Genomic DNA, 27,982 nt, shown 5'->3' on the forward strand with positions numbered 1-27,982 from the left:
GGGAAAAACAAATCCCCCGCTGCCGCCGGGACCTGGCTGAGGGATGGGAAATGTGCTGGCCAGATGTGGGGCACAGGGCTGTGCTCGGGGCTCCGGTGAGGGGGGCAGCCAAAGCTGCCTGCGGCAGGACTTGGTGGGGATGTTCCTCTGGATAACACAGGAAGTTTCAAGCAGAGGTTGTGATTTCCTTGTTGGAGGGGGAAAATATAAGAATAATTGAAAAAGCAGTGGAAGTTTTCCTCTGTCCTTGCTGTGCACAGGTTTGTCTTGGATATTTTCCCACCAGCCTCCTGCCTGTGGAGTGGACCCTGAGCATCCTTGAGGTGGAGGATACTCAGGTTGCTAGGAACCATTTCCTTGCTCAAGCAGTACTTGCTGCCCTCATCCAAGGCTGATGTTCCCCTGGCAAAGGGTGGTTCATTCCCAGTGGCCCAGTGAGCAAAGCAAACCTGAGGATAGAGAGCCTGAAGTAAAGCCAGGGATGCGTGTTGGTGGGTGGGAGGTGGTCCTGGTGGTTTGGGGATTGTCCTGGTGAGTTGGAGGTGGTTCTGGTAGGTGGAAGAGGAATGGATGTGTTCAGCCACCTGTTGCCCATGACATAATGGGGATAGTAGAGATCAAACTCCACCCTGAAGGCCAAATCCCTGTAACCCCCTCTTCCTCCATCAGCCCTTAAAAGGGGCAAGGAGAAGGGACTGCTGAGGACAGACAGAGCGAAAAACCTCCCAGAACCCTCAGCAGACCCTAAGATAAAGAGCAGGAAAGGGAATACTTTGCAAAATTGAATCTGTACAAATCAGCCAGCCTGGCTAATATGCAACCCCCAGACTAAACAGAATTAGCTAATGAACTTACCGAGCCCCTGGCAACTACCCAGAAAAAGTTACTGAAAAAACAGCGCATCCCAGGTTTATTTAATGTCTTTATTAATGATTTGAAAACAAAAGTAAACAACAAATTAATTATGTTTGCCGATGACTGTATGCAGGAAGGTGTTGCAATTGCTGCCAAAGATGGCAAAGTCACGCCGAGGGCCCTAGAGGGGTTAGAATTAACCCAGCAGGAAACAAGCCCCATGTAATCCATCAGCAAAACATGTCAAGGGGGAAGAGGGCCTGAAATCCAGACATCCATGAGGAAGGAGGGGTGTGCTGCACAAGAGCCAAGGAGCAGGATGGGAGCACCTGTGGAGCGGGTTGGAAAGATGGAACACGAGCAAGGAGAGGAGAGGCAGGCTGGGTGGGATGCTGTGTCTCCAAAGAGTTGTGACCTTGTCCTGAATCAGCTTTGCACCAGGAGGAGAAGCTGGAAAGCACTTTTCCCAGTGTTGTGCTAACACAGTTGGAGTGCTATGAACCCTGAGGGCTGAAGGTCATCCTGATTGCCAGCTGAGAGAGGTGTGAGGTTGGCACAGCCACTTCAGGAATACGGCCGGGGGTGGGTGACAGCAGCTTTGGGACCGAGTCCCTGATCTGGGTCTGTGGGGACACCAGTAACTGGCTTTGCTCCCCCAAAAGTGCCTGGTGCCAAGGGATCTATGGAGATTAGCTCCATTGGTTCGAGCATGATGCTAATAACACCAAGCTTAGATCCCTGCATGGGCCATTCACTTAACAGTTGGATTCGATGATCCTTGTGGGTCGCTTCCAGCTCAGAATAGTCTGGGATTCTGTGACATCCCGCTTAGCCCGGAGCAGGCGGTGCCTCCGGAGCCGCCCCTCGCACCCCACGTCGGGCTCTTTCCCCGCTCCTCCCTCTTCTCACCCGGCGGGAACAAGGCTGCTTTCAGGAGCGGGTGTGGGTGGCGAGGGCCTCTAGCCCTTTAAGAGGGAAAATTTGGTTTGTAATCTGAGCGAATTTCTTCTTTCTGACAGGCGGGAGAGGTTACAGGTCCCTCCCTCGCTCCGCTTTATTAAATATAGTAGTAGCGGGAGCCCTCGCCTGGGAGCAGGCGCCGGCCGAGGTTGTGCCGTCCCGGAGCCCTCGCCGCTGCTGCAGCCCCGGGGGACACGATGGGTGCCCGAGGTGGCATCGCCACGGTGCTGCTGCTGCTGCTGCTGGCCGGCCACCCCCAGCCCCTCAGCGCGGGACCCCCGGCCGGAGGTGAGTCCCGTCCCCCCAGCCCACCCGAGAGGGAAGGGTGGGAAATCCTGCGGGATACGGCTCCTGGGAGAGCTGAGGAACCAGCGGGGAACGCTGTGGACATGGGTGACCGATGGGTGCAGGCTGTCCCTGCCCGGGGTGCGGGAGGCCTGTCGCCGAGCTGGCACGGGCACGGTGCTGCCTGTTTGGGGGCAGGGTGTTGGGGAAACCGAGGGTGGGAGAGGGGCGGCTCGCCCAGCGTGGCTCGCAGGGCGGTGGGTGCCTTGCTGAGTGCTTTCCGCAGGGGCACACGCGGATGCGCTGCTGTGTGGGACGGGGCTCGGAGCAGCCGCGGGGCTTTGGTCGGGGCCAGGGGCAGCCGTCGGGAGAAAGGCACCGTCGCTGCCCCGCCAAGCCCGGCGCCATGGGGAGGGAGCACGCCAGCCCTCCCTGCCCATGTTTGGCCTTGCCACGGGAGCGTCTGCGAGGGCAGCCCCTCTTCATCCCAGGAGCGGGGGCTTGGCGGCAAGGAGGGAGCTGGAGCGTTTGCAGGGTGTGTGGCACCTCCCGGGGCTGCTCCGTCCGGCTGTCCTGGGCACCGGGGTGGCCGGTGGCCTGGGGCGAGGGGTGAGGGGCTGACCTCTCTCACCAGCACAGCCCCAGAGGGGTGTGGGACCATCCCTGGGGTGACAGGACTCCGGGGACCAGCTGGGGCTGAGGGTCCTCCCCATGGTGCCACAGGGCTGGCTGCTGCACAGGGTCAGAGCTGGGCAAAGCAGTTACTGCGGGACAGAAGAGGGGGATTTATACCCAGTTTTCCCCATGAAGCAGCCAGGTTTGCCCACCCAGCTCTTGGCATGGACGTGTGTACAGCTTCAGCGTCCTGACAGCCGTCCCACAGCCCTGCTCCCTCCCTGCTCCCTCCTCTGCTCCATGATGCTCAGAGCTGCCATGGTCTGAGACCCAGCAGGCTCATATCATTCACTGAGCAGTTTCCCTTCCCCAAACTTCCCCCTGGGGACCAGAACCCTGACCAGCAGTGAGGCAGGAGCTTGCTCCCAGCAGTTCCGAAAACCCCGTCTTTTGCTTCCCAACCATCTTCTGCATCCCCGCCTTGTCAGTGCAAGGAGGAGGATGATCCCAGAGCCCAGCCTTGTGGCCCTCAGCACTTGCAGGGCTGCTGTTGCTCCCTTGTTGTCCCTGTTCCCTCCCAGAGAGCAGTTGGCCTCTGGGACATGCTCCTTTCATTACCTTAGGCCTTGTTCTTTCTATTTTTTGTCATGCACCAAAATAGGAGGGTGCCTGGCAAGCTGAGTGGAAAAAAATCCCTTTTGTTAATGAACAGAGTGGTCTCCTTCCTCCCAGCCCTGACATTTCCATCCCGGGATGGGATTTCCCCACATGGATCTATTGCTTGCGCCGTGTCCAGGATGGGTCTGAGGGCTGCCCTGGCAGGCCCAAACTCTTTCATGGTGAATGGGCTGGAGAAACCCCCAAAAAGAGCCCATGGCTCTCACTGACACCTGCCCCCATGGCTGTAACACAACTCTGGGGATCAATGGGCATCTCCCTGGCGTCAACACATGGGGCTGGGGAAGAAAAGGGGGTTTACACCCCTTTTCCAATACTGGGGACTGTTTCTGCATTGGGCTGAAACAGATGTGCCAGCTGTGACCCTGGGTCTGGGCAGCAGCTTCCCACCAGCTCCCTGCAGTTGAGAACATCCCCTCTGAGATCAGCAGTACTCATTCCAGGTGTTCCCATGGGCTGCCCACCATGGGACATCCCTGTGTCTCCATCAGGGAGAGCCACAAGCAGCATGCTGAGCACGGGGCTGAGGTTTGTGGGGGTGAAGCCCGTGTTCCCTCCAAGCTCAGGTTCAGGAACCTGGGGCTTCCTGCCCAGCCCAGCATGGGAAGAATCATCATGCACTTCATCAAATACAGGATTATAACAAAAAGAAAAAACACTCATAAAACTTGGCCTCTTGACATCAGAGTGTGAAGCTTTAGTAAACTGTTTTTTGACAGCCTTGCTCCCCTCCGTTTCCCAGTGAGGTCATCCACAGGCTGGGCTCCCCCTCTCCCAAAATCCCTCTTACTGGAGGTTTGGAATGAGGGGAGAAGAGAGAAGTGGATGTGTAGACTCCCCGTGAGCAACGTTCACCCCAAGATTTCAGCAAGTGGGTACCAAAAATGTGATACCCTCCAAAGCTTAGGTGGACCCCAGGAGCAGTGATGGGGTCCTGGGGAGGGGAGTGGGATACTGGCTTGTCCAGGATATCTGCCCATGGACAGGGAGCAGTGTCTGCCCTAGGGTATCCATCCAGGATCCCTTCTGCCTTCTCCAGGTTTCTCAGCTCCGTGGAGCCACCTCAGCTCTTCCTTTCCTCCACTTTTGGAAATCTGACTGATTTATTCAAACTTTCTTTTTTATGATCGCGCCACATGTTTTAGGGTCATAGCTCAAAGCAGCTGGAAAAGTTTCCAGCTGATGGGAAAGAACAGGAAAAATGCTGAAAAGGGGGGAGAACACAAACTGGTATCGTGGGAATCGAGAAGGAATATTCTTGTCTCACTCTTATATTTAGCAACAGAGGGCTGCGGGCAAATATATAATAAGTACATTCCTGCAAGATTGCAGGACAGGGTTAAGCTCACCCCGAGGAGCTCACGTCAGGTTGAAGGCTGGACAGGAACAGGGCCTGGGAGGCGGGAGTCTGCGTGCCTAAATAAAGCTCAAAGCACAGACTGTTCGCAACAGGCGTTGGCCCAGCCCAGCCTCGGCTCCCCGGGGCTGCTCCCATGGCTCTTTCCAGGTGCTGGGCTCGGCTTGTCTCCTTTTTGGGAAGCCAGCTTCCCGAGCATTAGCATCACCCCCAGCCTTCAGCTGGGAGACTCCTAGAAACTCCTGTGCACTTCCCAGCTCTCACCTGGGCATCCCAAGCCTTGTTTGCCTTCAGCCCCTTCACCACACAGTATCTTCAAACCCCCTGGAAACACAGAGAAAGGAAGGTGTCCATCAGAGCTCCCTCATTCCCAAACCAGCCCTTCCCTGAGCTGTCTCCATCGTGCCCTGTGCTTGGTTGGACATTGCCATGCTGCACAGGGATGGGACACCCCTCAGACCTTCTCCGAGGCAAACAGAACAGAAAAAGGGAGGTCGAGTTTTTATGTTATATTGACCAATATAGCAGAATATTGTTAGATATTGTAATATGAGGATAATTTTTATTCTGTTATATTGATAGAATATGAATATATTCTATAAAGTGTATTCTAAATACATTCTATAAAGTCAGAGAGCCTTTCACAAAGCCCTTGCTTCGCAAAGCAGAGCTGAGAGTCAGGGCAGCACAGGACTCTGCAAAGCCAGGCTAAAATCCAGAGGAGCAGGACTGCTGTAGCTCTTCCCAGCCCCAGGATAGGGACGATGCCACCTGATTTGTCACCCATTACCAGTGGTTTATCCTCAGGACAGACCAAACAAGGCCTCTCAGCTGGCATCAGGGCGGGGTGGGAGATGTTTATGCCCTGAGCTGTGGATCCAAGAGGGTGATAAATTCCCATTTTCCGTCCTTCTTCCCCGGGGTGTGTCGCCCATTCCGCGTGGCTCCGGGCAATACCTCTGGGAGCTGCCCTGTGCCCGAGGGCTGTGCTTGGCTGCCTGACAGCCGGACAGAAGACGGCCGGTGGCAGACGGAAAGCATCCCGGAGAAGGGTGGGTACTGCCAAAAATTGCTGGGAGTGGAGAAAGTCATGGGGCAAGCAGCATGGATGTGAGGCGGCCGGGCCCATCACGTGAGACACGGAGACAGAAAAGCAACATTCACCCATCACCGTGACTCACTGGCTGGGGAGGCAGCCGCTGTGAGCTGTGAGTCAGCTCGGGGCGGCCCTGTCTGTGAATCCCCGCTGCTACTTTTGCCCAAATCTTGGCTTTCTGGAAGTTGTTTTTCCTCTTTGCTGCAGGCAGGCGAGGGAGGGTGGGTTTGGAGTCACCAACTGCTTGTGGTGCCATCCCCAGCCACGTTAATGGGTGCTGCCCATCCTCTACCATCTCATAACCCTCGCTTGGTGCAGCACTGGCAGAAAGAGGGGCGGGCAGCAGGAATTTCCCATTCCCGTTCTCAGCCTCCGGATGGGCTTCAGAAGGGCTTCAAGGTTTTCAGCATCCCATCCCACAGAAATTTCTGAGCCCACCAGGGTCATTTCCTCTGGGAGCTTGGGAGAAGAGAGGGAAGTCTTGGCCCGAGGTAGATGTGTCTGAGAAAGCCCTGCAGCCCTGGGAGGGGATGTGAGCACCCGCTTCCACACCCCCACAGCCCCCCCGCCAGCCATGCGTCCCCCCCGTGCTACAAATAGAGCAGGCATTTATTTTCTCTATAAACATCACCCCGGCGGGTGTTTCTCATGGATGGAAAAGTCAGGGCATAACAGGAGTGGGGAGGGGGAGGCAGGGCAGGGAGGGGGAGCTCTGGAAGGATGGGAGAAGCGGAGAGAGGAGAGCAGAGCTTTCAGCTCTAGAAAGAGGGGGAAATAAGAAAATACTAATTTGCACACAGTTTAGCATGTCAGCCCCAGAGGAGCAAAAAATATCCTCTTTCCCCCATCCACACTGCAAACCTCCATCTCTGTCCGCGGAGACACTTTTCTCTGCCCCTCACAGCAGTCAGCATCACTAAAAGCTCATCCTGGCCGTGGTCCTTGGTGCCCTGTGGGGTGCAGGGTGCTGTGGGTGCTGCCTTACGGGCACAACTAAAGCTGAATCACCCCAATTGACACACTTTACACCACAATTGCGCGTTTTAACATCTCTGTTAAAACATTTCCCCATCCCTGAGCACTGGATGCTGCAATTAAGGCAAGCAGGTAGCTTCTGGCAAAGTTTCAACACTCCTTCTCGTGCTCATTCTTCCCCCACAATTTTGGCTGATTACGGCCCCCATCCTGGCACGGCAGGAGCCACTTGACACCAGCGAGCCTGGGAAACATCAGAGCCCGGGCGGCTGGAGACGGCCCCTCTCCAGCGGCGGCTGCCGGGCTGTTTGTTGACACCAGGCGAGGATCTCTCCGGTAACATCAAGCCATTCCAGGCATGTCTGTGAGCATCCCCTGGCCTGGCTCCTCCACTCCCCCTGCCAGCTCCTTCCCCTCACTGGGTCTGGGAAGGAGCTTAGGAACAGGCACTGGCTCTGCTGGGCCGGCAGGGATGGGATTCAGGGATCTGCAGGTGGGATTTGCACCCAGGTGCCCCACTCCCCAATAACCCAGACTCCTCCAAGATCCTCCGGCTCCTCCGGCACGGGGCTGGCTGGGCTTGTCCCCTCGTATGCCACCAAATGCCCTTCTGCAGCTCTGCAAGCTTTCCCTCACTGGCTGGGGAGCAGCTGGGGAAGGGAACACGGTGGGAGCGGGTGCCAGGATGTGCAGGGTGGAGCTGGAAAACCTGCCAGCCTGTGAGACAGGGGAAGAGGGCTTGGGAGAGAGAGAAAGAAAGACAAAATAGAACAAAACCCGACTTAGAATGGTTTGGAAACCACGTCCTCTGGGGCTGATACAATATTTCCAGGCCAACTTCTCCTGGCAGCAGGAGCCTGAGTGAGCCTGAGTCATGCTGCAGGGGACAGCACAAAAGCTTCATTGAGCCTCCTGCTTTCCCAAATCCTCCCACTTTCTCCCCCTGCTTCACTTCCCAGGGCAAACACTCCAAACACTGCTTCCAGCTCGGGCTAATTCCCTAAGTCTCTCCGGAGCCATTAAACCACACATCGTTAAAAGCTCTTCATCCCTGCTCCTGCTCATGCCAGGCTTTGGGGGTGCTCACTCCGGGGGTGCATCCCCCCATCTCTTCCCAAAAGAACCGTGACCCTTGTGGCTCCCAGCTCCTTGCCCTCCCCTCCATGGCTCTGCATCTGGCCGAGCAGGAGAGCTCAGGAAATACCATCAGCTTTAGGGCTGTGCTTGAATCATCATAAAACCATGCTGGATAAGTGATGGAGCTCTGGAGCTCCAGCCAAGCTTCCTGGACCCTGCTTTATGGCCTCCAGCTATCACAGCTCCTAATGCTGCTCCATTAGGATGGGGAAGGCAGGCAGGAGCAGGCACAGGCGCTGGGCAGGGGGTTGGGGGCTGGCAGGACACGGGAGGGGTACAACCAGCCCCCTCCTAGGCAGCACAGAATTAGCAGGGGGCATGTTTCCCTGACCCCAGAGTCCGTGGGCTGTAAAAAGGCTGTTTTTCCCCAAAGCTGTCAGGCAGGAGACTGGGGAAGGCGAGCGGAGAGCAGCTGGCTGGGGAACGGGGGAGAGGAACTGAATGAATAAACACAGGAGGAGGGGTTCAAAGCAGCCTGGTGCAGCCAGAGGCCACCGGGGTGGGATGGGGGCAAAGCAAAGCACCCCTGGCCAGGACTCTCCTCCCACGCCCAAAACAAGGGTGATGGCACTTCTGGTGGTCGACAGCCCAGTGAAGGTGACCAGCCACGGCTTCTGTGGTGGTTTCTTGGGTGCTGCTTTCCAGCAATCTCTGCTGGCCAGCACTCCTGGAAAGCGCCAGCCCCTGGGAGCCCTGCCGTGAGGGAGGGCCAGATGGAGGGTGGGAGGCGAGAACCAGAACAGTCATTCCCATTACCGGGGTTGGAAAAGCACGCACAGTCCTGGCTCAGGATGTGGGAGCAGCAGTCACTGGAATCACTGGGAGTGGGGATAAAAAGAAGTCCTCCTCCGTGCCAGGAGCTATCACAGCAGGGATGGATCTGTGCTCATGACACCCCATCCCATAAATCTGGAGACAGAACCCCAAGCTTTCCTGGGGCAGGCACAAGGGGGCTGTGGTGTGATCCCAAGGTCCCCACTGGGTTTGAATGCCTTTGCTGTGGACGAAACCCAGCTCATCTCCATTGCACTGGGATTTCTTTGCTGTGGAGACCCAGATGGCTGCTCAGCTCGGGTCTCAGCGCATCTCTGAAGGCAGCCGCCCCCCATTTGTCCCCCTGGCACCCCCCCCCCCAGCAAAGCCCCAGCCAAAGCTGAGGGCCACTGTGTTTGCCTTAACCTCCTCGCAAGCTGCTCATTTCCTTCCCCAGCCATAAATAAAACCACACCGTAAAACGAAGGGAATGTGGAACATAATGAAGCCTTTCTCCAAAAGCCTATTGGATCCCTTCCTCCCGTGGCCCCTCCACCCCGTGTGGGGACAGGGGCCCAACCCAGCCCCAGCTCCGGGGGGCTGCAGGTCCCATTGGGCACCACAGAGCCAGGCTGCGGACAAGGAAGCCTGAGCCCCAGGACCACCCACGGCGCTGGCAGGAGGCTGGTCCTGCCCACCCTGCCTGCGCTGGGAGTGGGACGGGAGCCTTATGCACACGCTTCGGGGGGAGCAGGAGGGGATCAAGCTGCTCAGCAGCATCTCCAGGGCTGGGCAGCTGCCCCCGAGCCCCTCCAGTGTTTGCATCCCCCTGAACCCCTCTGATGTTCACATCGCCCCAGCTCCTCTGGTGTTGGCATTCCCCTGAATCCCTTCACTATTTTTATCCCCTGAACCCCTCCCACATTCACATCCCCCTGAATCCCTCCAGTGTTCACATCCCCCAGCCCCTCGGCGTTTGCACAGCGGGTGGGTGCAGCACAATGGGGCTGGCAACGGGTGACCTCACTACCTTAAAAGTTATTTAAATAAAAAAAGCCAACGACAAACAACTCAGAGGGCCTCAAAACCAACTCCTGAGGCTGCGGAGAAGGAATGCAGCAGGCTGCCCTTGGGGCGGCCCAGCAGCATCCCAGCACCAGGCACAGCGCCGGCACAGGGGCCGCTTGTTGGCACAGGGAGGCGGGCAGGAAGGAGGGCAGCCGGCGGGCTGGGCTGCACCCGTGGCCGCACAAGCCCGGGGCTGTTCGGGCAACAAGGAGCTTTCACTCCCCGGCTGTTTTTCCACCGTTGGAAAACCGGTGCGGCCGGGGTGGGAAGCGACGGCAAACACAGGGAGTCTTTCAGGGGGGCGCGTATGTCTGCACGGGGCTCTCCTGGCACCCGCTCCGGTCATTAAAGAGCTGCTTTAATGAATTCCGGTCCCCTCCCTGCAAACACAGCCGGCCACCGGCCCTGGCCCCCACCTGCCTCACCGCAGGCTGAATGGAGCCTTGTTGAGCACCCAGCCCCTCCCCGGCTCCACACCCTTATCCCCAGGCAGGGTTTGCTCCGTTCCTTCCTCCTCAGCCTCAGCATCCTCCTGTGGCCAGAGCAACGGGAGACCCTGCAGCCTCTCAGGGACGCGGTTGTACGCCAGACACGCCGGTGCACCTCCTCCTGCACACCCAAAAGGCAGCTGGCTGTCCTGCGGTAGGGCTGGGGATGCCCCACGCTGGGGTAGGAGCCTTCGGGCAGGGCAGCATCCACCCACCAGCCCACATGCCCTCCCACACACCCAGGAGATGTCTCCCTGCTCCGAAAACCCTTCGTGTCCAGTGCCGGTTCTCTCTGAGCTGAGCTTTCCGAGTGCTTCCCTTTGCCTGGGCCTGGAGTTGGCTCCTTTGTCCTCCTACGTGCTGGGAAGGACGTGGGAGAAGTTTTTGTGGTGAGATGTGTGTTAAAACACAGAGGAGAGCCCAAAATGGCCTTCCTGAGCCCCAAGCATTCCGAGAGCCCCCAGTCCAGAGCCCCCTGAGTGGATGGGGATCCCCCCAGGCTTTGCTCTCCCAGCCAGAAAATTTTCTGAACACCAAAAATCAGCAACTGGAGAGGCCAAACCAGCCGTGTTTTCAGCCGGACGAGCAGGGGAAGAGGGCCAAGGCATTCTGGAGCCGGCGCGTGGCCGGCGGCTGGGGCGGGTGCTGGGGCAGTGCCGGCTCGCACAGAGCCCTTGCTTGTTTGCCGGCCCCAGGAGCAGCCGAGCACACCCGGGGCCTCTCTCCCAGACCCTTCCTTAGAGTTTTTGGCTCATCTCCTTGTTTTTTTCAATGCAAAAAAAAACCCCAAACCCAAGTGACACTGCAGTCTATAATCTGCTGGCTGCTGGCTGGCTGCTTGGAAACTGTGACGGAGGCTCCTCTCGCCTCGTCAACGCCTTTCAATCAGCTTGGCAAGGCACGGATGGTGATTTCCTGTGGGATGCAGCAAGCTGAGAATGTCAGTCGTTCTTATCTGGGGGCGAGTGGGACATCCAGGGTGTCCAACCCATGGCCAGGACATGGGGACCTTTGCTCCCCATGGCAGGAGAGGAGGGGCCACCTCAGGCATCTGCATCCAGAGATGAGGGGCACAACACCCCTATGGTATGATCATGACATCCTTAAATCACTTGAGATAAGTGCTTTTGGGGCATGGGAACTCATCCTCATGGGGTGATCCCAGGATGCTCACCTGAACCTGCCCACAGATGGGAATGGGTGCCTGGAAGTCCCTGCTTGCTCCAAGGGATGGACCAGGACCTCCTGTCCTTTGGAGGCTCCTCCAGAGCAAAATGCATTTGAAAAAAAACAAAAAGAAAGAATCCATGTTTTCTGTGTCTTTTCCAAAGTAGAGGGCAAGGAAGAGGGGAGATGGAGGTGAGAAGCTGCAGGTCCCTTGCAAAAGTGAAATGTCACAGCCCGAGTGGCGTTCACATCCTGGCTGGGCTGATGACGGAGGAGGAGAGTGGCCCTGAAATAAAGCAGCAGTTTGGGAAGACAAACAGCAGTAACTCACATTGCTTTGCTGCTGGAGAAAAATCCCAGCACCTCCTGGATCTGGGCAAGGGTTCTTCTTCCTCCCCAACAAACAGCACCACTCCCCTAGGCATCTGCACCTATGGGAGCTTTTTATTAGTAGTATTTTATGAGAGAAGAAGAAAAACATTTCTGGCAGCTCTGGGAGATTGAAGGCAGGACAAAATGTGCTGGCTGCAGGCACTGGTGCCCCTTGGCACACTGGAAAACAAGCTGGTCTTGCTGGAGCAGCCCCAAACCATCATCCCCAGCACCCACAGCGAGACACTGCCCAGCCCCTGGGCTGGCATGGGAGCTGCTGGTGGGTCCAGCCCAGCCAAGCTTTCCTTCCCCGTGAGAGCAGCCGCTCAGTACCCATCTGAGAAACACATTTTTTGAATTAGGGGAAGCCACTAAAATGTAGCAAAATCCCAGTGGGAGCTGGAGCATGGAGCACGCACAGGGAACCTCGACTGAAGCCAGCACATAATGTACATGGATGTCTCCAGGAACCACATGTGCACACACGTGTGCCTGTGGTTGTGCAAGGAGGGACAGGAAAACTCCCCTTTCCACTGTGCCACGTCACTCCTGCTCACCAAGCCCCAGGACAAGGCGGTGCTGAGAGCCCCAGCACCCACCACCTTTGGCCACTGGGCAAGGCTGGTTTTGCTGGGACCATGGGAAGGAGGGAGCAGGTCAGGGAAGGACAGAGCCCTGCAAAGAACAGCACAGCTCCTCTGAGTCACTGGCTGGGCTGAAGAGGACAAGGAAGCCAAAGTGCCCCATGCCAGCAGCAGGCACAAGGGCCAGGGAATGAGCAGGCACCCTGAACAGCCTTGCCCTGGGCTGGGCAAAGGGCTTGCTGTTACAGCAAAGGCCAGATATTTCCATGGTGCCATTTCCTCCCTGTCCAGAACGGGTGGGGTGATGGTCCTTGCAACACCCACGTCATCCTCCCAGACCGCAGGGGAAAACTGAGGCACTTTTTTCTGCTGCCAGTGGCAGGAAATGATTTTTTGTGGTGTCCTGGACGAGGAGGTCTCCCCATTCCCAAAGGGCTCAGAAGAGCATTCCCCATGCAGGGCACTGCAGGGCTCAGCTCTGAAGAAAATGGGAAAAGCTAAAACAGAGTGCTCCAACTCTGTCCCTGCCAGGCCAACCTCTGCCATCACTTCTACATATGGTCCCCTTCCAAATGCCTCAGTGACTCTAGCTGTCTTGCTGGGTTGGGTTTTCACTTGCTGCACCACCCTGTGAACAAAGCCTGCATTGCCCATTCCCATCCTGGTCATCCCCACAGAAATTTGGGCGAGAGGAAAATACAACCAGGGAAGCAGTTGTAAGAGCAGATGTGGGTGTTTATACCCAGACCTCGCTGTGCAGAAGATTGGTTTCACCCCAGCATCCAATGTCAACCCCTGCCTCCTCCAAAAGAGATCAGGGGCTGGGACCCTGAAAGCCAAATTCCTATGCTTGTTTGCCCATGGCACCTCAGCAAGACAGATCTGGGACCCCAAACCTAAGTGTAGGTTGGCAACTGGGTGGATCTGATAAGTGCTCTAGTAAAGCATAGCAGGAAAACTTCACACATACAAACTCCAGCAGAGTTTGTGACTACACATGGACTGAAAATGTCCATTTCCCCCCATCCCTGACATATCCTCCCCAGACATTTCCAGCTTACAGGGCTGGAGTGTTTATGCTTAAGCACAGAGTTTTGCCACAGGCTGAGCTGGAGCCAAGCAGGATGGGTGGCTGCACGCCCCAGCCACACACATTTAACATGTGTGAGATGCACATGCATGCATTGAGTCAGCTAAAAATTAAAAGCGCTCCAAAATTAAGCCTCACTGCTCCCTGTACTCTTAATCCTGTCCTCTCCCACCGCTGCCCTGTTGATACAGTCTGTCATTTCATGACCACATGCCACTGAGCTGAGTCCTCCAGGGCTGATGTCTACTGAGTGTTGACCATGTTCCAGCTGCATCTCCAGGCGCCCACTTTGAGCCGAGGTTTCCATACGCTCTCACATCCACATATGGATCACTGGCACTCATGCTTATTCCTCCAGCACTGAGGAGAAACACAATTTCTTTAATCAGAAGGTGGTGAGGCCCTGGCACAGGTTGTCCAGAGAAACTGTGGCTGCCCCATCCCTGGAAGTGTTCAAGGCCAGGTTGGACAGGGCTTGGAGTGACCTGATCTAGTGGTAAATGTCCCTGACTGTAGCAGGGGGGTTGGACTAGATGAGCTTTAAGGTTCCTTTGACCCAAACCCTTCTAGGATACCTCTAGGAAAATCAGCAGAACAGACTCCCCCAAGGGTCTTTTTAGGCTGCTGGGCTTCAGCAACCTGTCAGATGGCAAACAAGGGAAGGGCTGATGGGCTTGAGAGGCTCCATAATCACAGCACCCACCCAGACGGGGCTCACAGGAGGTGTCCTTCCCTGCCTGACGTTTCTCCCTTTTCTCCCCAGCCTCTTTCTTTGGCGACAGCTTTGTGGAGATGCCACTGGCAGATGCCTCGCGCACGGTGCGGCTTCACCTGCAGCTGTTCACCAGCCAGGGGAATGGGCTGCTCTTCCTGGCTGCTGGCCAGCCCGACCACCTCCTGCTCCAGCTGCAAGCTGGCCGCCTGCAGGTCAGCATCCCAGCACCCCAATCCTCTCCCTGCACTGGGGTCTCTGTGTCATGGCTTCATCCAGTGTAAGGATACCCAGCTGCCAGGACCCCTGACAGGGAAAGCCAAGAGTACAAGAGGAGACTGGACACAGTCTTGGAAGATTTGGTTAAATACAGAGAAACAGGCTCCATCAGGGGAAGCTCCCCACCCACTGCCTGGATGATGCTGGGGGTGGTCATAGGGACACCCAGACACTGGCACCCCATGTACATTGCGTGGTCAGACACGGTGCACAGCACCCTCAGGTGTGAGGAGGTGAGACAAGAGGATCCAGGGAAAGAAGGGATCTCCCTTCTCCCAGCTGGAACATGGGAAGCAATCAAGACAGAGGGATAAAATTCCCTGTTGTGGTTATGGTGCTGGCATCCACCATGAAGGAAAAGCGCAGGGAGCATTCGAGGCACATATCCTGCCTCTCCTGCAGCCTGGGCTGGGCTACCAACCACATTAAACCAAAGCTGAAGAGCATGCAAGCCACTGGCCAGAGGTGTCCCTAATGCAGACCATGTGTCCCACCAGCTAACCCTCTACTTAGACAGGCTCCAGGCTGCTGCCCACGAGGAGCAAAGCCTGCTATTTCCCCTGCCAGTTCCCAGGGAAAGGACTGGAAGCAGCCCAGGTTGCAAGGATGGAGGGCAGTGGGCAAGACAGCACAGGGAAGGAGGAGCCAGCATCTGGCAGGGCTGCTCTGTGAGGGGAGAGGAAATGCCCAGCTGTGGGACCCCAGCCCTGAGACTGGGGTTTACTGAGAATGAGTGAAAAAGGAGAGAAATTCAGAGAGCAGGACAAAGAGGACAGGTCCATGGGGCGGATGAAGGAGGAGCACATCCAGAGGTGGAGGAGTGAACTGAGGGACCAAAACCCTTGAGAGCACCTGGGTGTGGGTCCATGTTCAGCAGGTATTTCTGGAAGACAGAGAGGTCTCACTTGAGCTGAGGACTTTGTGTCTTTCCCTGCAGGCCAGGCTGCAGTTGGGCTCGGAGGAGGTGACCTTGCAGTCCCCAGCAGGGCTGCAGCTCAATAACCTGGCAGTGCACAATGTGGAGCTGCTGGTGGAAGATGGCAGGATGACGCTGACTATCGATGGCCTCTTCAACAGCTCCACAGACATCGCAGGGCCAGAAAGGGAGCTGGACATCCAGCATGGCCTCTATGCTGGTGGGACAGGCAGCCTGGACCTGCCATATCTTGCTGAGGCCAGCCCTCCCTTCAGAGGTTGCCTTCACTTGGTGACATTCAATGGCCTGGATGTTCTCTCCCGTCTGTCTGCTGATGGCAGCTCCAAGACCTTCCACCACGTCCAGGAAGGGTGCAGCACACAGTTCTCTGCAGAGCCTGATGACCCATTCGGGTTCCCGGGGCCACACTCCTACATTGCTTTCCCCACGTGGGATGCGAGGCAGGAAGCGACCATTGAGTTTGTGATAACGACGAGCATCACCCAGGCACCCCTCATCTACCACGCAGGGCTGGAGAATGACTTCTTCTACCTGGAGATCTCCAATGGGCGCCTGCGAGGGTTTGTGGAGAAGGGGAACGGTGTCATCGTCCTGCACAACAATGTCTTCATCAGCGACGAGCAGCAGCACTACGTCAAAGTCCACACGGACATCCACAAGTTTGAGATACTAATAGATTACTATGCTTCATCCACATCCAACCGGGGCATCAACAACTACCTGGACCTTCAGGGAAACCTCTTCATTGGTGGTATGGATGAAAAAGCTTTGCAAAGGCTGAGGGAACACCATCTTTCATTCATCTCATTGTGGACCATGACCAACCACTCGTTTGTTGGCTGCTTGGAGGACCTGCGGATAAACCTGCAGAGGAGGAGCCTGCAGGACGCCGTCATCACAAAGGACATCACAGCAGGCTGTGGGAAGCAGGACCACTACTGGGACTATGAGGAGGTGTATGAGCAGGATGAGGCATCCACCTCTCCACCTCCGAATGTCTTTTCAGGAGCACCAGGCCTGGTGGTGGAACCGTGCCGGCCTGACAGCAGCTTCCCTCCCGCCTTTGCCAACATCAGCAGGCTGCTGCACGTCAGCCCCCTCATTGTCTCTGAAGGGGGCATGGCCTACCTGGAGTGGAAACACGCCCAACCAACGGTAGATTTGAGCCTGGCCAACATCCGTCAGTCCCAAATCCTCTTCAGCGTCACTAATGACCCCAGGCATGGCCAGCTGGAGCTGGACATTCCTGGCTCCAGGAGCAGAAGGAAGTTCACCTTGTTAGACATTGTGAATCGCAAAGTCAGATACATCCATGATGGCTCCGAGGGGCCCATGGACCAGCTGATGCTGGAGGTGACAGTGACCACCCAGCAAGGGGTCCCAGAGTGCCTGCGGCAGGGGCAGGTGTACCTGCTGCCCATCATGATCAACCCTGTCAACGATGCCCCACAGGTGATCTTTCCCCGTGGGAACCACATGACAATCCTGAAGCACACACGGAAACACCTGACCACCGACATCCTGCAGGTCCTGGATGATGATTCATCCTGCGATGGCCTTGAATTCCAGCTGCATGGTCAGCAGATGGAGGAGGGTTATGTGGAGTTAGACTTCCACCCTGGAGTGCCCATTGAGGAGTTCTCCTGCAGAGACCTGGAAGCTGGCAGCGTAGTCTATGTGCACCAGGGTGGGACAAACTTACAGCTCACCTTGCAGGTGAGTGATGGCACAGTGCCAAGCCCCATTGCCACCCTGAGGATCCTCGCCATTGATCCTGACATCCGCCTGCTCAATAACACCGGCCTCTCCCTCTCCCAAGGAGGGGCCGCACGCATCACCACAGCCAACCTGTCAGTCGAGACAAACGCTGTGGAACAACGGGTCTCCATCCTATATGTCCTCACGGAGCCGCTGAAGTATGGTGAGGTCCAGAAGCAAGGGAACGTGGGAGGGGAATGGAAAAAAGTCGAGTCCTTCCACCAACAAGACCTGGAGCAAGGGCGCATCCAGTATTTTAGCACAGACGCAGAGCACCGGCTGGAAGATAGCGTGGAGGAGGTGAGATTCAAAGTCCAAGTGGGGCAGAAGCTCTTGCCAAACAACACCTTCCTCATAAGGATTAAAAGAGCTACCATTAAGATGAGGACCATGGCTCCCCTCCAGATGAAGAATAAGCGGCACAGAAATATCACCAGCAAGGAGCTGGAGGCAATGTTGGAAGATCCAAATTCTGCCCCAGTTCCCTTCCACTACATGATCATCCAGGCTCCCAAAAAGGGAAACCTGGAGCTGCTTGGCAACAGGCTGACCGAAGGCTTTGGATTTACCGAAGAGGACCTGCAGGGAAACCACCTGAGCTACAGCGTGACCATCAGGAACTCCCAGCAAGCTGAGGACTTCTTCCAGTTCCGCGTCCACGCTGGTGAGCAGCACTCACCCGTCTATACTTACAGAATCAGCATTGGTGGGGACCCTGATGCACCAACATTGACCAACGTGCTCCTGACCGTGCCGGAAGGTGGACAGGCCGTCATCTCCAAGGAACACTTGTTTGTGCAGAGTGTGAACAGCATGGACTATGTCTATGAGGTGATTGAGGGGCCAGCACATGGGAGGCTGGCCTGGGCTGCATCCCATGGCTGGGCCTCCAGAGAGGAGATCACGGAGTTCACCAATGACGACATCCTCCAGCGCCGGTTGCTGTACCAGCACGATGACTCCGAGACACTGGAGGATGACATCCCCTTCGTAGCCATCAGGCAGGGTGAGGGCAGCGCCGAGCCTGAGGCCGAGGAGGTGAGGGGCGTTTTCAGGGTCTCCATCCAACCCGTCAATGACCACAGCCCTGTCCGGGCAGTGAACAGAGTCTTCAACGTGGTGCGCAATGGGCAGCACCTGCTGACCACTGACGACATTGCCTTCACTGACAAAGACTCCGGCTTCTCCGATGCGCAGCTGGTGCTGGCCAGGAAGGACATCTTATTTGGCAGCATTGTGTCTGTCGATGACAGAAGCCACCAGGTCTATCGATTCACACAGGATGATTTGAGGAAGAAGAAGATCCTCTTTGTCCATTCTGGGGCTGACCGGGGCTGGATCCAGCTACAGGTCTCAGATGGCCTCCACCAAACCACAGCCCTCCTGGAAGTGCAGGCATCAGACCCCTACATCAAAATAGTCAACAACACCGGTCTGGTCATCCACCAGGGCACCCGAGGGAGCATTGACTCCTCTGTCCTCAGCCTGGAGACCAACATGGACATCAGGTCAGATGAAGAGATACGGTTTCTGATAACCACCCCCCCAAGGTGGGGGACTGTCATGAGAGGGGAGCAGCCGGTCATGGCCTTCTCCCAGAGGGACCTGCTGGCGGGAGAGATCTCCTACCACCACAACGGGAGCAGGAACACTCGGGATGAGCTCCAGTTCACTGTAGAAGCAAATGAGGTGGCAGTGGAGGACACACTGGCCATCAGTGTGTTCTTGGACACCCATCCCAGCCCCTTGAGCATAGTCAACCACAAGGAGATCTATGTTTTCCAGGGGGAAGCGGCTGGGATCAAGGAGGAGGACTTACTGGTGAGTATCCCCTTCTCCAGTCATTCCTCATGCCTGCATGACTTCCCTGGCCATGGAACCAGAATGGCCACCCATGGGACTCCATTTTGCTCCCACCTGCTCAGAGCCAAGGCCTTGTGTTCTTGTCAGGCTTTGCACAGGGGCACAGAGGTCTTCAGGCATGGCCTCAGTAAGGTGTTTCTTGCAGTTCATCCCGCAGCAAAGCTTTGAGGGATTGATTGCACAGCAGGTGGGCTGTGGGGCAGCCCAGCCTCAGTTACCAGCCCTCCCACTCATGCCTTGTCTCCCCCACACTCCCAGGTGACCCACGAAGAGATCCCTTCCCAAGACATAGTCTACCTGGTGAGCAGCCCCCCAGCCTCCGGCTTCCTGGCAATGCTTCAGCACAGCCAGGACGTGAACGAGCAGCCCAGCCTGGACCCCATCCAGTCCTTCACCCAGGAGGACATCAACAGTGGCAGAGTCCTCTACCTCCACTCCAAGCCCAATGAGGAGCGTGACCAGTTTGTCCTGGACATCACAGCCCGCAGTGCAGACCCTCTGGAGGGGGTGGTGGTCAGCCTGGTTGTGCTTCCCATCACTGTCCCCTTGGATGTCCACAACATCACGGTGCCAGGAGGTGGCTCTGCTACCCTCTCCTCGGGCATCCTCCGCATTTCCAACGCCTACTACCCAGCTCTCGGCATGGAGTTCAGGGTGCTCGAGCCCCCCCAGTTCGGCACCCTCCTGAACAGCCAGCGGCCCGAGCAGGGCGGGCTGCACAGCTTCACCTGGAGCGAGGTATAGCACCCATGGGCACCCACCTGCCCACCATGCTGCTTTCCCGAAGGTTTGGGGAGAGCCCAGGGGTGGTCTCCAGCCCCCAGCCACACTGGGAGGTCGGGGAGGGCTGCAGGAGTCTTCTCCCCGTCAGAAGGGCTGGAGGCATTTGGGGTGATGGGTTTGCTCTGCAGCTCGTGGGGATACGGGGTGGGGATGCAGGCAGAGCACTCCTGCTGGGCTCCAGGTCTGCTTTCCAGAGATCCCAGTCCCGTCCTGTGGATACACCCCGCAGGGTTGCCCCTGAGGTAGTGGTGGGTTGCCATCATCCTCCCAGGATGGCTCAGGGTCCCCTCCCCAGAGGGGCCGGTGGCCTGTGTCCTCCATGGAGGATCACCTGGCCCTTGCCCCGCAGGTGGAGAGCCAGCAGATCCAGTACAGGCAGGACGGCCCCCGATCCCTCACCGACAGTTTCACCATCCTGGCCAACGCCTCCCAGGTATCCCGACAGAGCCAGCCCGGAACCCTCTTCATCACCATCTTGCCCCGCAGCACCAAGGGGCCGCGGCTGAAGGTCAACGCCGGTTTGCAGGTAAGGGCGGGACGCCACGGGGAGGGGCGGCCAGCCCAGCGTGGGGACCCCCTTGCGCTCCTGGTAGCTCGCCTCGGGGAGCTGGGGCTCGGCGGAGCCGGGCTGCCGCCCAGAGGCGGGCCATGGGGAATGGGGAAAGGAGGAAGGTTTTCCCGACGGGGCGAGGCTCTGGAGGAGGCGGAGAGCGAGCTGTCCTCGCCCCCCAGCCCGTCCCGCCCCGCCGCTGATGCGGGGATCGGCCGCGAGGTGGGAGCATCGCCCCGCGGTCCCAGCGCGGCGAGCGCTGCCACGGCGGCAGCAGCGCCTCCGCAGCCCCTGCTCGCGGGATAATCCCTGGCAGCTCCAAGAGCATCTTGCCCACGTTTCACCAACGCAGGCTGGAATTACTCAATCATCTGGGCAGCTTTCACACCTCTCTTTACGTCCGTCCCAGAAAACGGCAGAAGGGAAGAGGTCTCACCTGCTGCCGAACTCCCACCTTCTGCTTCCAACACTTCCCTGTCCCATTTGGGGTCACTAATGCAAAATTCCGGCAAAGAATTTACTGGAAAACGTGGAAGCAGAGTCATCCCCGCCACCTCCCTGCACCTACTTTCACTATCCCAGGATTTCCCAGGCTAGCAGCTGGAAAGCAACTAGCTCCGTGAGGATCATCACACAGTTGCCTTGGGAAGGGTTCTGGGAGCCTGGGCTCTGGAGAAGATGCCCAAGGGGAAGGGGCTGCCCTGCCTAGCCCCAGAGACAGCCATTTTGAAGGATACCAGCAAAGTTTGGGAGGTACCCTCAGCCCCAGTTCTGTGCCTGCCCCAGTTTTCCCCTTCCAGGCCAGGAAGCTTCCCAGCAAATTTTGTAGATCTACCTTACCTGGGCCAAAATTCAGGAAGAAGTTAACCCCTCAGATGCTGGGCCCACACCAGCCCCTTTTCCCCACTCCAGACACCCAGCATAAGCATGGCCTTCCCTCCCTCCCAGCCATCATGCTAAGAATAAGGGTGAAAATACAGAAAAACCTCCTAAAAATAAACTCTGAGGCAGCAATTTGTCTGCCTTTCCATGGGAATGCCTTTGCACTCTGGGAAGAGTAACCACAGCTGCCCAGAGGAGCTCTGGAGCTGGGAAAGGCTTCCTTCCCCCAACGGGAATGATGGGAGAGGCCCAGCCCTGCTGTGTTTGTGCTCTGGTGAGGGATGACTTCAGTGTTTAAAGGTCAGGCCAGGCCCGGGAGAGGGATTGCACAAAGGTTTCCAGGGATGCCGAGTCCTTGCAGGGCTGGGAGACAACAGGATGGGTCTAGACCCCAAAATGGAGCCCCCTGGGAAGGAGCAGCAGTTTTTGGGCTGGATCTGAAGGGAGGATGGCTGAATGCCACCAAGAGAGAGGCTTCCACTGCCGCCCCAGAGCACACGGCCACGCTCCGGGCACCGTTCCGCCACCTCCCCTCATGCTCTCCCCGAGAGCAGAGGCGACACGGAGGCTGAGCAAACACAATAAGCCGAGCAGGCAAGCACAGGAGCCAGGCGGAAGGCTTTAATAATTCAGGGAGGACGGGGAGTATGGAGAAGTGGGTCAGCTCCTGCAGCGCAGGCTCTGGGCAGGGAGCAAAGCTACTCCAGCCACTCTGACTGTCCCTTCCCAGTGGACAGCGATGCCCTGGGGCTGCCTGTTCCCCCTGCTTTGCCCACAGGGAGTTTTCTTTGGCTCCAAGCCCCCAGTGTGATTGCAGTTCCAACTGCTGTGGGTGCTGGGGGGAAGAAGCAGCCCAAAAAACTCAGTGTGTGTGCACAGTGAAGCTCCTGTCCCGGCTGTGTGTCCAGCAGCACTTCCCCCACTCTGCCTCTCCAAAGCTGTGTTTTCCAGCCTGCCTCTGCCATCCCGTGGGGACTGCTGAGGGATTTAACTTCTCTGTCGGCACCCACACCCACTCAAGCAATGTTTTGGGTTAGGCCAGCTGAAAACAGCAGGAAAGAGCTCATCCAGCAGAGCACCTCCTCCAGCGCCTGCCTGGGTGTTGTCTTGCAGATTCCCAAGATGCAGATTTCCAAGAGCCCAGCCTCATGATGCTGTGGGATGCAGCACCTCCCACCCCCCAACCCACGTGAGCCATGGCACGGCTCTATTCATGCACCCCATGATTTCAAGCCATCTGGAGGGCAAAGGGCAGCTCTGGGCTGTGTGGGCAGAACCTGTTCGGCAGCACAAGATTCATCCCCGTGGTCTGCCAAGATCGAGATACTGCACAGGGTTACGAGCTGGGAAAATTATTGCCTCCAGCTGGAGGTGGGACATGCCAGGGCTTTGGAAGGACAATGTTCCCAGGGGAGGGTAGGCACCACTGGATGGGAGGAAGTGGTCCTGGGAAGTTCCACAGTGTCTCTGAACTTGGCCACATACTTGTCATTCCTGGAGGGTTTGCTGGGACAGCGGGCCTTGCTGCGGCCTTGTGAGGGGGTGGTGGGATGGGAACTGGGACGGGAGCAGGAGCAAGGAGGAACACCCAGTAAGGGAGAGACAGGGCTGCTTGTGGTCATTGTGTACCCAGCAGCAGCTTGTGCACCCCACTAAAACCCCTTCCCCTGCAAAGCAAGGTCTCAAAGGCACAGCCCCTGCCCCAGGGCACCATGCCCTCTTCCACTTCCAGGAACTGGGGAAACTGAGGCACCCTTGCCCTCCAGCACGTGCAGTGCAGAGGCACAGACCCAGCTGTGTGGCACGTGCTGGCAAACACGGCAGCGGTGATGCAGGGCTGGGAAGAGGCCAGATGATGGAGGCATCACCCGGGACGCAGACAAGGCGCCCTTGTTGGGCTGGGATGTGCTCTGGCACCCAGCAGAGTGGTCTGAGCTGGGACAGGAAAAAGGGGAGAGGTGCCAGGGGTATCCCAGGGGAATTACAGCCTCTCCCTATCCCCCAGCTGCGGGAAGGTGCCACGGCTGTTCTCAGCCCCCACATCCTGAGTGCCGAGGATGAGGACTCCCCAGCGGAAGACGTGACCTATTCCATCCAGCCCCCAGCCAACGGGAAGGTTGTGCTGAGGTCAGCACCCAATGCTGAGGTCCAGAGGTTCACTCAGGCCCAAATAGACAACGGCCTCATCCTCTTCGTGCACCAAGGTAGGGCAGGACTGCGGTGCCCCAGGCCCCTGCACCACCCCAGCCTGATGGGGACACTGTGCCACCACAGGGGATGCTAACCTCATCCCTGGTGCAAAACCCTGACAGGTTAATGGGGAGCTGCATCTCCTCTGTCCCCCACAAATGCCCAGGTCTGTGCTTTCCACAGGACCCCTGGATGGCGGCTTTGCCTTTGATCTGTGGGATGGCGAGAACCTCTCTCCTGGGCACTTCTTCCTCGTCAGGGCCCAGAGAGAGCCCGTCATCAGCCTGGCCAGGAAGCAGAGCCTCACTGTCTGCCCAGGTGGGTACCAGCACATTCCCCATTCTCCCAGTTCCAATGGGGCCCCCTTGGACCTCCTACCCTTGCCCAATGCTACTGAGATGCCCATGGCAGAGGCTGCAGGTGGGTGGCAAGGTGACCAGTTGAAATCCATACTGGATGTGTTTTCCAGGTGCCCTGCAGCCCATCACCAGCCAGAACCTGCAGGCAGTGAGCAACAGCCCTGCCAGCTCCACCACTCTGTACTACAGCATCGAGCAAGCCCCGCGCCTGGGCAGGCTGACCACCTCACAGGGGGAGGAAATCAGGAACTTCACCCAAGCCCAGGTGAGATTTCAACTCCTCCAGCTCCTCAGAACCCCAAGCACAGCCCTTCATTGCCCCCCACCACAGCATGGGGGTCCCAGTCTGACCCCACTGCCACCACAGGCACCTGACCCCAGGCAGGAGGCAATGCAAGGCTCCAGCCGTGCCGTGATTTTCCCAGATCTGCCAACAGCTGCTTAGAAGGATTAAAAGCTGCTGCCCCAGCCTTGGATTTAGCACTGGGGGAGGTTGAGGGAGCTATAATCCCTTTCCCTAGGCCATCTCCCTGCTGCAGAGCCAGCCAGCCTGGCTGCTGCTGAAGGGAAGAGCCAAGCATGATTTTTTCACCCCTGCTCTGAAAAAATGCTTCTCCTGTGGGGCCAAATTTTGCAGGGCCCAGCAAGGGTCTTATTTTATTCCCTCACTCAGAAACACATAGGTTTACTCTCCCTGGAAGCTCCTCTGTGCTATCCTCACCCTTGGAGGATGCTGAGCAAGCTCAACCCTTCCTCTGAGCCTCAGTTCCCCTAATTGCTGGGAGAAACATCACAGAGTCACAGAATGGTTTGGGTTGGAAGGGACATTAAAGGTCACCTTGTTCCCCCCCGCATGGACAGGGACACCTTCCACTAGACCAGGCTGCTCCAAGCCCTGTCCAAGCTGGCCTTGGACACTTCCAGGGATGGGGGAGATCCACAACTTCACATCCTGGTAAAGAAACACCATGAGCTCTCCATGGTGACTACCGTGCCATGGCTAGTGAAAATCCCCATTTCTTACCTAATTAGAGCTTGGTTGCTCCAGCTCAGAGTCAAGATAGGAGCTGATCAAGGATTTCTTTTTAATTTTCAGGTGGACAGCAAGCTGATTTTCTACCAGCACGAGATGCCAGACAAGCCCTTCTGGCTGGCCCAAGATGCCATCCGCTTCCGTGTGGTCACTCCCACGACCATCTCAGATTCCTTCATCCTCCTTGTCCTGATCTCCTTTGAAGAAAAGTGTCCCCAGCGCTTGACTCAGCTTTGGAAAAATGCAGGTAAGGGTAGGATGGAGAAGCATGGGACAAACCAGCTTTTCAGGAGGGTTTGTTTGTCTGAAGAAGACACCACTGTGTTGTTTTCCGTGGCTGATATATTACATCAGACATCTAAAACTGCATCCGATTCCTTCCTCCATCATCACATCAAGCTCTCACCAACTTTCCCAAGTTGATTCTTATCTCTTTTCTCGCCAGGTCTGCAGCTCACAAGGGCTCAGCAGGCTGAGATTGACACCTTGGTGTTGGATGCCTCCAACCTCCTGAGCCAAATCCTGGTCCCTGAGAGGGCTGGATATGATGTTGTCTTCCTGGTGACGGAGCCACCAGTTCATGGGCAGCTCTTGGTGGCCGATGTGCCTCTGGAACAGTCACGGCCATTTTTCCTGCAGTCAGACCTGGCAGCGAGGCGTTTGGTGTACGCCCATGGTGGGGACAGCATCTCCAAAGACCATTTCAGTTTTAAGGCTTGGCTCCAGCCCCGGGAACAGCGGTCTGTCCGTCCTCCACAGGATGGGGTGGTCATCTCTGAAGCGTTCAACATAACAGTGACCAGCAGCACCAAGTCACCACGGGTGGTGAAGCGGCAAGAAGTGCTGCAGGTCCCACCAGGCTCCGTGGTCACCTTGTCACAGGAGTACCTGGCCGTGGCAGACCCACTGGTGTCCCCACAGGACATGGTGTACAGCATCCTCCAGAGACCCCTTGCTGGCCACCTGGCCAGCGCACACAACCCACGGGAGCCCATCAGCCGCTTCACCCAAGCAGATGTCAATGCTGGCCGTGTGGTGTTTGTTGCCACTGGGAGCCGTGCCCCAGGGTCCTTAGCCCTGAGGCTCTCCAGTGGCCACCACCCACCCATCCAGACCTCTCTGGAGATCGAGGTGCTGCCTGCCCTGAGCACCACTGCCAGCCCGGCACTGCTGGAGGTGCCCCAAGACCTGAACAGGGCCCCTGTGTCCCACCATCACCTGCTTGGTGCCGCACCACGAGGGGCAGGTAATGTCCTGTACAGGATCACCAGGGACCCCAGGTTTGGACAGCTGCAAGTCAACCAAAAGCCATCACGGGGCTTCTCACAGAAGCAGCTGGATCACAGAGAGGTGACGTTCACCTTCAGTGACCTCACATCGCCCGAGGACAACTTCCAGTTCGTCGCCGTATCGCGGGCAGGAAACAGGACCGGGGTGGTGAACGTGACTGTCCGTGCTGCGGTGAAGATCCGACCGGGCAGCCTGTGGCCCCGAGGCACCACAGCCCTCCTGGACACCAGTGTCCTTGATGCCAGTGAGCTGGCCAACCACACCAAGAGCGTCCCAGTCTTCAAGGTCCGCAGGGCGCCCCGTGCCAGCCGTCTTGTGAGGGTATCCAGGGACCCGGGACAACTCACCTCCCCGATCGAAACCTTCAGCCAGAGCGAGCTGGAGCGAGGGCTGGTGGGGCTGGAGGTGCTGGATGCTGGGGACACCCAACAACCCCTGCAGTGGGACAGCTTTGTCTTCGAGCTGGTGGCTGCCGGCGTGCCACCAGCACTGGCATCCCTGGAGTACAGCACTGAGCCCTACAACGCCTCAAAATCCTATGGTGTCACCCTGCTCACGGTCCCGCTGGCAGCCTCACCCCCAGTGCCCCACGGCACGGCACGGAGCAGCCCCAATGCCAGCGAGCTGGGCATGCCCCCCACTGCCTGGCTGGCCCCCAGCGCCACCACTAGCCCCAGCCCTGGGGCAGGGGGCACCTTCCTCAGCTTCATTGAAGCCAACATGTTCAGCATCATCATCCCCATTTGCCTCATTTTGCTCCTGCTGGCCCTCATCTTGCCCCTGCTCTTCTACCTGCACAAGCGCAACAAGACGGGGAAGCACCACGTCCAGGGTGCTCCCGCCCCCAAGGCCAAGAACGGGGCCGTGCCAGACCACGAGACCTTCCGGAGGACAGACCCCAGCCAAGGCATCCCCCTAACGACTGTCACCACTCTGGAGGGCAAGGGCACGGGCCCCCCGCCCCCGGGCACAGGCTCTGGGGCACCGCCAGACCCCGAGCTCCTCCAGTACTGCCGGACTTCCAACCCCCCACTGAAAAACAACCAGTACTGGGTGTGAAGGGCTCAGGTGCGGTGGCACGAGACCACCTGGGCATCCAGCCCCTCCTGCAGCACCACCAGCCACCTCCTCCTGGCTCTCCTTCTCCTCCCTGGGAGCTGGCATCCCACAGATGCAGGAGGTCCCTGGGGATACAGGGGCTGCTACTCCAGCCCACCTTGTAGCCCCGCATCTCCTTTGGGCAGGGGAGGGGGGCACTGCATAAGCAACTCGGGACAGGCAAAATTCCTGAGCATCGCTGGGAATCACTGACTTTGGGTGCTCATTTGGGCCACCTGATGGAGGCCACACTGCTGGGGGGGACCTGATGACGCTGGTCCCCACAGAGCCACCCAGGCTGGTCCAGTGGTGGCTCCTCTGAAGGCAGCACCGTCACCACAGGGGTGCTTTTCACAGCTCTTGGTAAGAGAGGAAGGATGAGAAGCAGCTTGTGCTGAGTCAAGCTGGGGATGAAGCTGCCCAAATCCCCCAGGGCTAGGCAAGCTGAGACACTGAAGCAGAGGCTTGGAAAATACTCTGTGGCCAATGCCAGGGGAATTTAGGAGTCCCCACCCACTTGGAAAAATACCCGCCTCGCCTCGCTCTTTCTCTACTTGCTGTGAGCTACATGAAGTCAATTGCACCGAGCCCTGGGGGGGTTGCACAACAGGTAGGATGCCCTTGGCAGGGAGGGATGGCTGGAGCTCACCTGGGCAGTGTGAAACCGGCGAGGAGAGCAGAGAAGCGGAGCCAGCGTGGTTTTCCACTGTATACTCCAGTATGGCAGAAGTAAACAGAATAAAGTGCCTTTTCTGAGGTGCATCACTG

The 27,982-nt window shown here is 57.5% G+C and overlaps 1 protein-coding gene across 1 annotated transcript; it reads left to right on the forward strand.

Annotated features, from left to right (window-relative positions):
* Positions 1-2,012: 2,012 nt before the first annotated feature.
* Positions 2,013-27,976, forward strand: CSPG4 (chondroitin sulfate proteoglycan 4). The gene is made up of 10 exons (XM_069026001.1): positions 2,013-2,103; positions 14,244-14,407; positions 15,409-18,987; positions 19,288-19,767; positions 20,162-20,338; positions 23,250-23,448; positions 23,618-23,752; positions 23,904-24,058; positions 24,890-25,073; positions 25,272-27,976. Exons 1-10 carry the CDS (start codon positions 2,013-2,015, stop codon positions 27,173-27,175), a joined length of 7,068 nt encoding a protein of 2,355 aa, XP_068882102.1. The 3' UTR covers positions 27,176-27,976.
* The last annotated feature ends 6 nt before the right edge of the window (positions 27,977-27,982 follow it).

Source organism: Aphelocoma coerulescens, chromosome 10 (genome assembly GCF_041296385.1).
Source record: "Aphelocoma coerulescens isolate FSJ_1873_10779 chromosome 10, UR_Acoe_1.0, whole genome shotgun sequence".
Taxonomy (NCBI): Eukaryota; Metazoa; Chordata; class Aves; order Passeriformes; family Corvidae; genus Aphelocoma; species Aphelocoma coerulescens.

What these genes read in the sequence shown, in the direction of transcription:
- CSPG4 (XM_069026001.1), top strand. Translation starts at nt 2,013, where the DNA reads ATGGGTGCCCGAGGTGGCATCGCCACGGTGCTGCTGCTGCTGCTGCTG. An exon ending in CGCGGGACCCCCGGCCGGAG is followed by an intron (nt 2,104 to 14,243) that starts GTGAGTCCCGTC and finishes TTTTCTCCCCAG; the next exon opens with CCTCTTTCTTTGGCGACAGC. An exon ending in TGCAAGCTGGCCGCCTGCAG is followed by an intron (nt 14,408 to 15,408) that starts GTCAGCATCCCA and finishes CTTTCCCTGCAG; the next exon opens with GCCAGGCTGCAGTTGGGCTC.